A 15,692-nucleotide genomic window follows, 5' to 3' on the forward strand; every position below is an offset into this window, starting at 1 on the left:
TTCTTGCTTTCTTCCCCCAGTTGTTTAATATAAAACTAAAAGTCAGGTAGGAAATATAAAATCAGTACTAAGGTCATGTTGATTAAAATATGGTTTTCTGTTCTAAAAGAACTCTATTGAATCTTTATCTTCCTCGCCATATTATTGATGTCTCTTTACCGCTAGTTTTAATGCCTTGGTTTAGCAGAAATTATTTTGCCAAAACTGGATCATGCATCAAATTAATTGCCATTCATCGCAAACATGCTTAAGAGTTGTTGTTTTTAAATGCTAATTTCATGAACACTCTCCCAGCTTCTGTGACTTTGGGTGTTTACTGTATGAGGTTACACACGATTCCAGCACTCAAGTCTCTCTCTACCTATCACACAGGTTATAGACCTGCTGATTCGCCCCACAACAGCACTCTCACACCCCCCACACTCTTCAGGTTTGCCACCACCTATTAAATACAGGCAATAGGACCCCAATATACTGTCCCACACTGGCACACAAAGCTTCTGGCTACCCACAGGTTAGCAAAGCCCACACCAGCAATCAAAGGATTAACTCGTCACACCTTCAGACTGTTAAACAAATGTAAATGTAGGCACACACTAGGCTTCTTAGTCAAATGCATTATCAAATCACACACTGGCATTCAAAGGGTTAACTTGGTCAAGCTATATTCTTCTTAACAGGCTAATAGATTTGTTAGAGTATCAAGGACGCCACTTATTACATTTATAGATATACAAAGGTACAGGGCATTCTGATATAACAAACAATAAACAACTGACATTACATACACAAGCAAAACAGTTTAAAATAAAAGGGATTACAATCAGAGTATAATTTACATGAATTGTGTAATCTGTGCCATGGAAAATTGACTTGGAAGATGGACAGCTTATCAATGTGGATTGATTTTCCCAAAAGACTGCCCCTTCCCAACACAGGTTTTTTAAGCAAAATGAAATGGCATGGCCTTCACAGGGGTAGTGTTGATGCTAATAGGGGGCCAGGGATGTCCCCTCTGTGTCACTATAGTTTGCTCACAAATATTCCAAAAGTTTTGAACTTTGGTAACTCTACATCCCAGATACATAACTCCCCCTTCAATAAGCCGGTCATAATCTCCCACACATTTAAATACCAACCATGATGGAATTATGACAATGTGGCATACCTTACCCAGAGACATGTGATTATAACTGTTCCCTGATACCGACAGTACCTGTCATTCACATCTCTGGTGTGATTTCTGCCCCTCAGTATGGAGTAGCACACAGATTTCCCAAAATATGAAAACATTTTCCTTTTTTGAAGTTCATATTTCTATATACCTGTATAGTCTGCCTTCAAATGCTGCCTTTGTCTGCAACGATGTCAAGCTGTGACCGGCCCCACAAAGTCTATTCAGGTGACCAAAAACTAATTTGTGTCAGGATATATCTCACCGCAGGGGCCTTTGAAGCTGCTACAGGTGATACTGCTATCTTCTAACACTGGGATGTGCAGAGTCACCGAATACACACACAACAGATTTTCTGACTTCACAAAAACTATTCTGACAAATTCAAGAAACATAATTTCACTTCAGATTAGTAAGAAAACTATGTCAGTTCCTGCTCCAATGGAGTTTCAAGTCTTAATTCCCTAACATACACACAGACACACTAGGGTCAAATTAACCTACTAGCATGTTTTTGGAGTGTGAGAGGAAATCCACGCAAACATGGGGAGATCATACAAACTCCACCCAGGTGGCCATGGTCGGGAACTTATCACCCCAGTGGTGTGAGGCAGAAGTGCTAACCAGTAATCCATCGTGCTGCCCATAGTCAGTTCATAGACACGAGCAAGCACTGAGGCTTTGGGCGGTGCCCACAAACCAAATAAAGGAACGCATGATAACATTTCAAACCAGCAAGAAGCATCATGTGCTAAGTAATGAAGCAGTTTGCTGAGCATCCTGGGAGATGTAGTGCTGTTGGAAGACTCAGATACTGAATGTGGCAAAGACACACTCCCACAATGGCAGGGAAATAACCTGCACTGCGCTTAAACACTTCAAGGGTAAAACAAACCTTCCATGTCATAAAGCCATTTTATTGTCAGCAATTAGAAATAATTCTGAGAAATAGATGAAATATTGTGTGGTGTTGATGCCAATAGTAGGTTTAATAAATGACAAGTAGAGCGCACAATACAGAAGCTCTGAATCACTTACAGTACGACAACTCCAAAGTACAAGATCTTATCCCTTACAGTGTATTCCGTATGACCTGAGAGCAACTTCAGCAGTTTAGAGAATAAAATACTGAATAATCATGGTTGTAACCAGACATTTGTGGGCGTCACAAAGCCATTATATAAGGGCCCCCATGTACCTCTGCCAAGGGTTAAAACATGTATACACACAGGGCCTGATTTATCAAGGCACGCATACTGATTTTTTTAAAACTCACGGAAATTGGCACTATGCACTCCTGAATTCAAGAAGGAACGGATCTCAAGATATGTGCGCTAATGAATTCAAGACACTGCAGAATATACCGAATACCTATATGGTATATAAATTCACAAACGAACGCACAGAAAAAACCCCAATATTGAATTAATGTCACCTGTTAATAATGTAGACATTAATGATAAAACAGTTCAAAAAAGTGTTTGTTTTTTCATTTTATTTTTTTCCATGAAATATATTTTCACACTTGCTCCTGACTGCAAACACATATTATAGAATGCTTACGGGACATCACTACTGCTCAGGACTTAGACCAGGGCTGTATCTGGAGCAAGAGATATGGCAGAAAAACAAGTATCTTTGCGATGCCCACAGCTTGATTTGGACGTGGCTTCTTGCGCATGAGTTTGACGCACCCTTACTGTAAATAGTCTGCGGGTGAACGTCTCTTCTCTGCCCTGTTCCCTTCCAAAAACATAGGCTGTAGTAAGTGTCCTTTGCGTATGAAGACGGAGAGGACACTGCTGCAGTTACTGGTGTATGGTCTGGTTCTGGGCATGCGCGTACGATACATAAAAATCGGCAGATAGATGCCTAGATGAGTCAGACCCCCATGCTTTAACAGTAGATGATACTACCCCACCTGTATTCCCATAGTAGCTGCATCCACTGCTACTATGGTCATATGCCTTTGGGGCTGATTCAATTCGTAGGGATGTGGGGAATTCAATTAGCCGCATGGTGCCGCCGGACGTCGCCTCAATGTCCAGATGCGTACATTGCCAGCTAATACAGTACAGAAACATCCGCTCATTTTCCCTTGCATCTTTATGGGACGTGAGGGATAATGAGCTGAGATTTTAGATAAAACTCTGATGCAATACGTCTTAGCGGACTGCTTCAGAGACACATCGCGTCACCTGACGGCTAACTGAATCCCCCTATGTGTCTCTGTTTGATGCTTATGGTAATAATCAGTATGATGTGCTTCCATTTGATGTGTCTCATAGGAGGGAATTCAATTCCACCCGAAGTACCGCCGCACTAAAGATATTGCCGTTATTATGGTAATATTAACCCGACCTTCTGAGCTGCGAGCATAAAGCCGGCGTTAAAACTACCGTAATAATGGTAATTACGTGCACTATTACAGTAACAACGGTAATAATGCGCAGGCAGCGTTACTTTTAACAGTAACGCAGCCAATTGAATTCCCCCCATAGAGGTGCGAGCAGGGCCGGTGCTAGGGTTCTCGGCGCCCTAGGCAAAATTTCGCCGCCGAACCCCGAACACACTAAATAAAAAAAAATTAGATTTTACTTACCTTTTCTTTCTCTAGCTGCTGCTCGCGATGCATGCCGAGAGGGGAGAGGAGGGGGGAAGAACTTTATTCACACTGTCTGTCAGTGACAGACAGTGTGATACCTCAGAGGCGCTGCCGGACAGACTATCACATGATCACTGACGTCAGTCAGTGATCATGCCGACCGCTGTGCATCTCTCGTGCCGCTGAACCGCTGACTAGATTAGAAAATCTAGTCAGCGGCGCCCTGCAGGTCCCGGCGCCCTAGGCAACTGCCTAAGGTTGCCTAATGGGAGCGCCGGGCCTGGGTGCAAGCAAAAATGAGTGATGATTTTTACACCTCAAATACCGGTAAATTGCACTGAGACATGTCGCCCGAGGTGGCACTTGAAATTTGGGATTCTTACAAAGAATGAACATGAAAAGTTTCAAAGAACAAACACAATGCTGCCTAGAACATTAATCTGCATTTCACAATACCACACATTCAAAGGAAGTGGACTTTGTACAGTAATATTTTATGACTCAGTTCCATTTAAATAATCATATAAAAAACAAACAGAGTAGACTCAATTAAACCAACCTCATGGACGAAGTAAACTTTGGCTTCTACATAGATTCCCATGCGAACCACAGCACGAACAGCTGCATTCATACCTGGAAGAAATAGAAAAATCTGTTATGATAATACCAGTTAAATATATAATTTTGTTTTTTAAATTACTTTGTTTAGATTACTGACACAATTTTCATGTTAGACTTCAAATGTACATTTAAGTGACATACAAGGTACAGTTCATTGTATGCATTTTTCAAAGAACTGGCAAAAGGCTCTTATTAAAAAAATGTGTAACTATTCTTGCATTATTCGATATTGCTCACTGCAGTTATAATAAAAAGTAAAGTGTGTGTTAGAGAGCCGTAGTGGCCGCGGGCACCGCTGCGACTCACCGGCCCTCTCTCTGGCATCCCGACCATCGCTATGACGACCGGGACGTCACTTCCGGAAGTTGCAGGGCAACGGGCGGACGTCGAAGACAAGTTCTATGCGCTTCGGCAAGCTGGGTAGCCGGGTGCATGTGCAGGGTCACTCACAGCCTGTTGGCTGATTAAGTAGTTCACTCCATTTGTTAGCCTGCACCTGAATGTGGGTTGAGGACAGGTTCCTATTGGTTGCTCTAAGTATTTAAAGCAGGGAGGGCTTAGCCTTCCTGCCGGTTATAGCGCTTCTGACCCAGTCTTGCTGACCTGCTCCTGTCTGTTGTATCCTGTGGATACTCTGTTGGATTTTCTGTGTATGACCCCTGCCTGGACTTTGAATTCTGCCTGTTTGCCTGTGACCCTGACCCTTTGGCCTGTACTTTGGACTTTGCTACTTTGCCTGTGACCCTGACCCTTTGGCGTGTTTATTGATTACTCTGGTTGCCTGTGACCCTCGACCTCGGCTACCATCTGACTATCCGTTGCCTTCTATCCAGCCGCCCGGCCTGCCGGTACGGGCCTGTATTACCAACTCACACTACACCTGAAGTTAAGTCCTGGGGGCATCTGAGTACCGGTGAGCATATCAAACTCTAAGGGAAAGGCGGCTGCTATAGGTGAAGACCTCCGCCATCTTGTTCTGTGAGTTGGTGATCAGACCGTCAGTCTAACAGTGTGATAGAGTATTCTCTCTCTATTCCTCTGCCCTAGACCCCCATTTATCAATGTTGGGTGATACTGAAGATTTTGTATCCCAGAAAATCTTCTATAGCCCAATTTAACAATAAAATGCCACCAGGACAGCAAAGCAATGCTCAGCTCCTTGGTGATGCTGGCTGCCAGCGGTGAGAGGACTATTGTCACTCACCAGGCCACTGCAGGGTTCCTTTGTGCATGTATGAACCAGCTTGCTGGCTCACGCATGCGCACTGAACTTCCAGATTCGTTAAAAATAATAATAATAAAGCATAAAAAAATTGTAAAAAAAATAGACAAAAAACTTTATTTAAAAGATTTTTTTCGTACATTACCACATGTCAAATGCGATCATGTTTGACATGCAGAGTCACTGGCATTTTCCTAACACTAGTGGGTAACCAGCCTAAATCACACCCTCTGTTCTCCAGTAACTCAGTGTTGCAGGCCTGTATAGATTTTATTGTGTTTATATGCTGGATGAAAGCCAGCCCAAACTCTGTACCTAATTTTATGGGCTGTAGGTTGGATGAAAGTTTGCAATTTAGCAGTGAGTCATTGTGCACAGACTGAAGGTGCTCAGCTAGGACTGCTCTGTAGTACATGTGGCTGGAAGTTATAAATATAAATTACACTAGTCACATAAGAGCTTCGATGTTTAGGAGATATGCTTTTAATACCACTATAAACACTTATATATTTAATTAGAAACATATAACCAATGCATACTAGCTTTCATTTTTGTATATTTAAAAGTAGAATTTAAAGGTTTCAGGGAAAGGTTTTAAAAAAAAATACAATGAGTCTACTGTATCCTAAGTAGTTGTAATGCTGACAACTTCTGCAGGTTACATGCCTGTGTAATAAGATTATGGGATTTGTAGTGGGCCTTATGTTTTCCTGATTCAAAAGAAGAGAACTGGACCCGTCCATATCTTATAGTAAAGGACAACTTGTTTACCACGACTTAAAAACACACAATTCTTTAGGTGTCGAAAGAAAACAGACTATATTTTTTGTAATCAGCTTTTAATTCTTCTTGACAGATCTGAATACAGTGTAGTGTAGGAGATTACAGATGTCTGGCATTACCCACCAAATACAGAGACTGGGATATGAAATAAAAAAAATTGGTTGTAGCATTAAAACCATGGCCTTATCTGTGTGGAGTTTGTATGTTCTCCCCGTGTTTGCATGGGTTTCCTCCAGGTGATCCAGTTTCCTCCCACACTCCAAAAACATACTGATAGGTTAATTGGCTGCTAACAAATTGACCATAGTCTGTCTGTCTGTCTGTGTTAGGGAATTTAGACTGTAAACTCCATGATGTGAGTTATCTGTACACCGCTGCGGAATTAGTGTAGTTATATAAATAAATGATGATGATGATGATGTCCACCAAGTACATCCTAAAACGGTGGTGGTTTAGAAGGCTGGAGGGCCGCACATGGTTCCCCATTATTGATCTAAAGTGTATTTGCTTATACTAACTACCCTCTAAATTGCATACATTTATTAGTGACACCTAATTTAAAACTCATGCCAAGCTATTCCTTATGCAGAGAAATGATCATATAAATGGTCATATTTCCGACGCTGAATATGTGAATGGTGATGTGTAAATGTTGATATATTCATTCTGACATGTTTAAAATGTAGACATTGTGACGTTAGTAATGTTAACAGTCACAATGTCGAAATTAAATGGCCAATGTTATGGTGGATTATTTGGATTTATCAAGCTGGAACAAAAGAAGTTTTTTTTTGCCAACCTGGAATTAATTTTATTAGGTGTTTTTTTGGACAACATTGGACCATTAGGATTATTTTTATTAGGTTTACAAGATTGGAACTCTTACAGATGAAGAAAGATCCTAGTGGTTGATGAGTATTACTGTTTTTTTAAAAATTTATTTTAAATAAATTTAATAGAGAAACGAGGTGTATGGTCTATTTAAAATTTGTGTATTTTTTTATAACTGTTTTGTGCCAGCGTATTGCACTTTTAATGTCGACATTACTACTGTCAACATTCACAATGTCTACATTTTAAACATGTGGATAGACTAAATCGACATTTACCGTGTCACCATTTTGGTGTTGACGGAATAAGTATAAAAATATTCAGCATCAGAAAATTGTGCCCAACTTGTAAAAATACCCGTTTAAGGTGGTCACGTGATGTTCACAGACGTATTTGGCTGTAGCTCTGCATGTTTCAGATAGTCGACTACAATGGGCCAAAACTCTTTTACTGGTCATCTACAGGTGTTTGGTGAACTCTGTAGGCCTGTGTGAGCTGACGTAGTACCACCAAAATGAGAGGCATAGACGGCTGTTATGCTGGAAGTGAAACTTATTCAGGTTGGGGTAGACGATACAAAGTAGGTAAAGTGGGTAAATGTTACCCATGACTTTTGCTTGACTTTCTTTGTGATGTTGAATTCTTTTGTGTCAAAAAAGACAAAAGTATTATAGGAGTGATACCTTTATGGGCTAACCAAAATAAATGTTTATATTTGCTAGCTTTCAGAGCACAGAAGCCCCTTCATCAGCCAGGTTTATAAATGAATGACTGAGAAAAGGGCACAACATTTAAGAGATGTTACATCAAGCAATTTGTACAGGGGGGGATACATCATTAATATAAGCTAAAGTAATAAAACAGAGGTTTTCGTTATGGATGGAAGAGTAAAAGTCCTAGGAGTTCAGAGATCTGGAGTCAATCTGCTCTGGGGTGTGTAGTGTGTCCATGTAGTGGGTCTTAAATCCAGGTGTTAGGTTGAGTATGTGAGTCAATGACTGGAATGTTCTTATCACTTTGAATTCTCAGATTTTTCTCTCCTTGTCATTTTTAAAATAACCTTTCAGTATTAAGACTTTTAAATCTGTCATACTGTGTTCTGGTCCAGAGAAGTGTTTACCAATGGGGGTGTCCAGAGTCTTCTTTATTGTGTGTCTTGACTTTCTTAAAATTTAAAAATGTTTCCTCCTTTCTTTCATTGTTTGAATTGTCCCTTTGTACCTATTACTCCCTTATCTCCTTTCTTATATGCACATATTATTAGCAACAAGTAAACTGTAATTGCCACAGGCAACAAGATATGCAATATAAGGCTCCTTCACCCTTTGATTTATGGCCTTCATACTATAATAATCTCCTGGAATGTCAGGAGCCTAAAGCATAAATTCAAAAGAAGTGACGTATTTGACTACTTTAAAAGAAACTTCCCTGATATTATTAAGCAGCTTTTGGTACCAAGGTGTGACCCTGGATTTGGAAGTGCTATCATGCTCCTTATTCTTTAAATGCAAGAGGAATTGGGGGAGTTAAGACCATCCTCATGAATGTGTATTTTCCAACTCAATATGATAATATAATGCTTTTAAATATATTTAATAAAGTGGCAGAGTTCTAATATTACTTATTAGAGATTTTAACAATATTGTTGCTAAATCTCTAAACAAATTAATACTATACGCCCCCTCCCCTCTGGGACATGCTGCCTTTCTCGCGTCATCAGGCCTAGTTATTATTATTGACAGTTCTTTATATAGCGCCTACTACATATTCTGTAGTGCTTTACAATTGGGAAAAAACACAGTAATAAAACAAGACTGGGTATTACAGAGAGATAAGAGGGCCCTGCTCGCAAGCTTACAATCTACAGGAAGCATGGAGACATAAACATGCGCACACAGCTGTTCACTCCTGGTTCTCTGCTACTCGTAAATCTTTTTAAAGGACTGATTACACCTTGGTAACATCCGATTTGCTTTTCATGGTTTGGAGTTTTCACAAGGGCACCTCTGACTAAGGATCAACCTAGCGGAGACTGTATGTTGATCATAAATCCTACCTGGCTAACAGAACCAGGAATGAGGTTATTGATTAATTAATATCAATAGGATCACTGTCCCCCCACAAATAGTCTGAGATGTATAGCAGGATGTGGTATTTGTCAATATATTCCTTAGACTCTCAGGACAATCAAACAGGCAAAGGGAAAGACCTGGGGGTAAATGTATCAAGCTGAGAATTTTCTGGCGGGTTTGAAAAACCAATCAGATTCTAGCTATCATTTATTTAGTACATTCTACAAAATGACAGCTAGAATCTGATTGGTTGCTATAGGCAACATCTCCACTTTTCAAACCCGCCGGAAAACTCTCAGTTTGATACATTTACCCTCTGGAGTTCGATCATTTTAATGTTCAACAAAATGTATTACCTCCAAAGATAGATTATACCATAGTTACCAACCTTTTACTCTTTCCTTCTACTGGAGGGGAGGTGAAGTGTGAGGACGGAGGGGGCGGGGCGCACAAAGTGCGTAATTTTGGACCCCCCCTTTTGCTACAGGGGGAGGGCAAAAATGACGCGACTCACCGCAAAACGTGTCATGGGGGCTCCCTTTCTAGTAAAATGGGCAGGATGCGGAAAAATGGCCAGCTCTCCCAAGATTCCGGGAAACCTACCCAGAATTCAGTAGTCTCCTGGTCATTCCGGGAGAATGGGCAAGTATGAATTAAACACACGGGCAAATCATTGCAAGGGTATATGTCCTTTGACTGCAGAAAAGAATGTGTAAACACTTGTTGGTAACACAACAAAATATATTTCAACATGGTGATAAAGCAAGCAGTTTATTAGCATATTTAGCTACAGAGGAATCTGCTCCAATATTGGGAATCCAAATACAATATAAATGGGGGCAAGGTACAGTTGACCCTGAAAAAAAATTGCACCCAAGTTTATGCTAATTTATATACAACTAGGATAGATGAGACCCCTTAGATATTCAAAAATATTTGCAAAAGGTAGAATAAATAAACAATAAGCGTATGTCAAATTCACAGGTCATATGTCAATATTCTATAATAACAATAGCTGATGGCGGACTCCGTTATACATAGTTAAGTTTATTATTATAATAAAATAGAAAATAAAATAAACAACAGTGGAATGTGCCAAACCCACTAATGCAATGACATAATACCTCTAATCTCAAATAAAATGTCCAAATAAACAAAGTACTGTCTATTAGACTTGAATATAGTTCTCATATTAAATGGTAACAAGGTGTGTGGCCAGTACACCTTATATATGTGACTCAAATCCTGGACATACGTATAAGTCAAAATGGTAATAATCAGGATAATGTGTAACCTGTGTACAATGTTAATAGTATATCCAAAGACAGGGGTCCCGAATAAGCAGTAGTATGATGAGTGGACACGATGGGCCTGATTCATTAAGGAACTTAAATTAAGAAGTTTCTTATTTAAGTCTCCTGGACAAAACCATGTTACAATGCAAGGGGTGAAAATTAGTTTTCTGTTTTGCACATAAGTTAAATACTGTCTGTTTTTTCATGTAGCACACAAATACTTGATAGCTTATTTGTACACTGAAATTTAAAGTTGATATTTGTGTGCTACCTGAAAAAACAGTCAGTATTTAACTTATGTGCAAAACAGAATACTAATTTGCACCCCTTGCATTGTAACATGGTTTTGTCCAGGAGACTTAAATAAGAAACTTCTTAATTTAAGTTCCTTAATGAATCAGGCCCGATGTGTTCTTGGAGCCCACAGTCTTGGCAGTGTGTAGTGGGAACTCAGGCTGTTTGGGGGAAAACCCCGCCCCTTATTAATTGCTTACAGCCCAATGTTCGGTCTACATAGGCAGGAAATCTTTCGTAGGGATGAAATTGACGTGATATATCTTCCGGCAGCTTACACCTGTATGTGGTATATCCACAGGTTTACCAGGTTTGGCACCCTTGAGCAGGGTTGTGACGGATTACAGATCTTTTACTATTTTTTAATAAAAATATTTTTTTACAGGAGCGCTCAAGTTGTTGTTGTTTTTTTTAATCTATTATATTTGCAAAAGGTGCCTCTTTGTGCCCTGCCATGTGGCACACTATTACTTTGCCCAGAAACAGATGGTGTCCTAATTGAGGTATATAAATTAGAGAGCAAAGGCTTAGTCCCCAGGCAATTGGAGTTATATAATGCTGCACTTGTACCTGGAGTTCATTAAGTAGTAATATAAACTGATTAATCTTCTCAATACAGGTATGAAAATTCTAAAATATTATGTAATATAACTTTATGCGAATGGCATACTCCCTTACCTTGCAGATGTTGGTAGATCCCTGATGGTAATTTTGTATTTGCTTTTAAAAAACATTGGGCATTTATGTAGAGCATACATTTTAAAATATTTAATTAAATGCATACATTGGATACTTGCCAAGTATATATTAGCAGAGGAAATAAAGCAGAGCTCTGCTTCAATTTCAAATGTCTGGGCAGTAGAACAATATATCCTTATTCTAAATGTGGAGGATAAAAGGTCTATTTTAAGCCAAGGGCCTTCTGGTTTATTTTTCCCAACAGGCTCCAATGACAGAATAAGCCCCACCTCCACAATGCAATCTCTTTTCTAAATATGCCATCCTGCAGTCCTAATGACCTTGCATGATTGTACACAAACTAAGACACCTGATGCTCCTCCTGAATGCATCCTTTTATCCACTGTCCTTCCTCCACTGATCAATTCACCTTCAAAGTATTTCAATCTTTAGAGGCATTAATGACTTGAGTGACTTTCCTTCTTTTTTTTTCAGTTCAATAATCTAATTATTTTAATATTTCAACCTCCTGAGCTCTGACGTTCACTTTAGATTTCTTTCCTGGCAAAACTACATATTTCACAAAAACAATTTGTGAGTTTGGTAACAGTAACCAAAAAGACTTCTCTTCTTAGTTTCAGTTATGTAAATAGCCAATCTAACTTCCTTGTTTGAAAAAGGTAGTGAGACACAATGAAAGTGAAATTACTATCTGTCATTTTTCCACTTACATAGATGATATACATACATTAATATTTCAAATCTGTGTCCCTACCTCAAGGACAACAGTTAATTAATTATCAATGAACTGCCAAGGGGTTGAACATAAAGCACATAAACATTTGTATATCACATTACACAACTTCATGCCAACTACCCTCCAGCTAATAATAAGTTAAACCAAAATATTAGTCAATCAGGCATGTCTGGTGATTTAATAATTATTATGCATAGTGTTGTGTGTTAGTAGTAAATCAGAGAGGGCTCCTGGGCAGTCAGTGGGGGTGGTGCTGCATGGTGGGTCAGTCTGAGACCTTGAAATTTAGAGGTGATGAGGATGATGCTGCTGCTGCTACCCAGCTACAGCTTTCTCCCGGAATGTGTGACTCAGAGGAAGCCCTGCAAGGACAACCATCGTCGCACGTACACACATCAAGAGTCGGGGGGAGGAGGATGGGAACAGGGAGGAGATTTATAGCATGAAGAAGCTCCATGGAAGATACTGTGACTGGGTGTTTAATGCAAAGGCTGGGACATACTTCCCAACACCATGCCGCCTGCTACAGTATGACGTAGAGACCAAGAGATGCCTTATTTACATGTATTAATGTACATGACATGAGTAATGACATCGGTATTAAGGACATAATGGTAGACTGGCGTTATAATAATAGGATTAGACCGATTTGGGAGTATAGAAAAGGGAGTAAAGGAAAAGGTTTATTACACTAAGGTTGATGTGCTATACATTGTATCTATACATTGTATCTATGCATGCAGAGTGTTACATCCTAACACAGACTTACAAGTCGCAGTGTAGAATTATATCAGATACGTTGCTAGCGGTAGGTAGTGGTCTGATTGTATTAATGCAATCTACTTAGTAGCCAGGAGTAGACTATGTAATTAGTGGCGCTATTGTAACGTGTTGGGTGCTACAGAGGTGACGCTACGGTGCATCTGGTCACTGTGCAGTAATTCATGTAGCTTTACAGGCAGCTGCTGTCAAAGTAAAAGTACCAGCGTTCCTGGATGGACGGCTATGCTGGGACATGTAGTTCCACAACAACAGGAGATCCACATGTTGCCGAGTCCATGTATTTATATCTGTTACTAGTCATAGCAGGAAAAGCCCGCAGTGCAGCATCGAGTCACCAGAACACAGCTCAGACTGGGATCCGCCTCCTGTCATACATGACCTGTCTATGTGACTGCTTTCATATGGACCTCACAGCCACACCTGACCATGTCCTGGCTATGGATGGTAACATGTCCTGGCTATGGATGGGACCATGTCCTGGCTATGGATGGGACCATGTCCTGGCTATGGATGGTAACATGTCCTGGCTATGGATGGGACCATGTCCTGGCTATGGATGGGACCATGTCCTGGCTATGGATGGTAACATGTCCTGGCTATGGATGGTAACATGTCCTGGCTATGGATGGGACCATGTCCTGGCTATGGATGGGACCATGTCCTGGCTATGGATGGTAACATGTAAGTGATGAGACTCCAGGTCTTCTGTTCTCTACAGACGTGACAGAAGACTTCACTGGAGGAAGGTACAAGCATCCTCCATCTGAAAGAGGCTAGTTCTCAGAAATGAAGGATATTTCCTGGGCTGTCAGGCAGGACTCATATCTATGTTTAGACCACTGGACAGATGCAATTTTGAGCCTTGGTTGAGATGTTTTATCAGTATACTCGGGGCAGGGCCAAGTTGATTGGCCAAAAATATTACATACATCACCCCATATGCCACATTGGTACCTAGGCCACTTAGCAAACTATGCCCACTGGGCAATATTACACCTATGGGTGGGTTAGGAATTGTCTCCAGGTCCACACATTTCTATAGGGCTACTTGACGCAGAGGGAGCTTTTTTTTGGGGAGGGGGCAATTTCCCAGCGGCAGAATAAAATGTCCAGTCTGAATGCACCTGGGGCACATGGCATGACATACTTAACCTACTGGGGCACAGGGATTATATGGGTCAGTAATACTGAGCAAAAATATCTTGCTCACAGTATAGTGTATATATAATCATTATGAAAGACAACCATGGATTTAATCATGTTGTAAATTTACAGTCGTTCTATGGTGGATATAACACACAGTGATCAGCAATCCATAATGGCTGTTTCCTTACCTTGGGCATCTCCTCCGCTGGTCAGGACACCTATCGCTTTACCGACTCCCGACAGGTTCTCAAAAAACTTCTGTGGCTGTGCCATGATTGCAATTCCCTTCACTAAATACTATCAGTAATAAATATACATATACTCTTATATCTTTCTCAATATATATCTCTCTATATATAACGTATCTATATAACAAGTTCAGTTCTAGCTGTTCTGCAAATATATAGGTTCATAGCATTAAAATTACTTTCGTGCAATAAGAAAAAATAAAACTGTTCATTAAATAAATAAAGTATGCTGTGATGAGCACGGAGGGAGTGAGGGTGGCAGCAGCCTGTCACTCCTCCTTTTCCTCTTCTCTGCCGTGTCTGTGACACTACTGCTGCTGAGCAACCGAGAGACCGACACGAAGCCACACCCTACCCCAGCTAACCACGCCCCCTGGAGAGTATCTGTCAGAAGTGGAGAGCGACCAGGAGAATGCGAAGTGGAAAGTGATTGGCTGCTGATGCAGATGCCGGGAAGTGGGCGGGGCTTACATCCCCTTGAGGCTCTTTCTAGTCAGCTGTAAACAGGGCTGCACTAGAGAGACATCCAGGAGTGGAGAGCTCTGACACTGACGTGCTGCTTGTTATCTCAACTGAGCTATCCAAAACATGTAAAGGATAAAGTGTGGGGTAGCAGAAAAATTGTAGTTTATAAATCTGTCAGAGTCATGTTAATGGATGTATGCAGGGCCGGATTAAGGGAATGGAGGCCCCTGGGCTAAGGGGCCCTCCATTCCCCGCGAGGCCCCCAATGTGAGCCGTCCGCCGGCCCCCACCCCCCGCGAGGACCCCCCCAAGCACTTACCTGTCAGTGCAGTCCTCCGTCCCGGCGCGCTGTAAGCTCCTTACTGAGGAGATCTCGCGAGAGTTCATGAACTCTCGCGAGCTATCCTCAGTAAGCAGACTACAGCGCGCCGGGACGGAGAACTGCACTGACAGTACTCAGCAGCATCGATCGGGCCGGGGGCGCCCCCGCCCCCGACCGATCAATAATGCTGCTGAGGAGTTTGAAGGGCCCCCTGGATGCCCGAGGCCCCTGGGCTATAGCCCAGTTAGACCTCGGGTTAATCCGGCCCTGGATGTATGGGGCATATGTGGATGATCCAGCTCTTGTATTTGCTATGTTTAATTAACTTTGAATAATAATTGATTAATTGATTTAGAATATTACTATGTATAGGCAGCACTAACATATCTTTTTGCA

The 15,692-nt window shown here is 41.0% G+C and overlaps 1 protein-coding gene across 3 annotated transcripts in view; it reads right to left on the bottom strand.

Moving 5' to 3' along the window:
- PFKP (phosphofructokinase, platelet) overlaps positions 1-14,821 on the bottom strand; it is an 80,806-nt gene extending 65,985 nt beyond the window's left edge. For all 3 annotated transcript variants that reach the window (XM_075212073.1, XM_075212074.1, XM_075212075.1), the window contains exons 1-2: positions 14,450-14,821; positions 4,339-4,412 (exon numbers count right to left, since the gene is read on the bottom strand). In XM_075212073.1, coding sequence (XP_075068174.1) covers positions 4,339-4,412; positions 14,450-14,534 — 159 coding nt within the window. In that variant the 5' untranslated portion in view covers positions 14,535-14,821. The remainder of the gene's footprint in view (positions 1-4,338; positions 4,413-14,449) is intronic.
- Positions 14,822-15,692: the final 871 nt, after the last annotated feature.

The sequence above is a fragment of the Mixophyes fleayi genome, chromosome 5, assembly GCF_038048845.1.
Source record: "Mixophyes fleayi isolate aMixFle1 chromosome 5, aMixFle1.hap1, whole genome shotgun sequence".
NCBI classification, from domain to species: Eukaryota; Metazoa; Chordata; class Amphibia; order Anura; family Limnodynastidae; genus Mixophyes; species Mixophyes fleayi.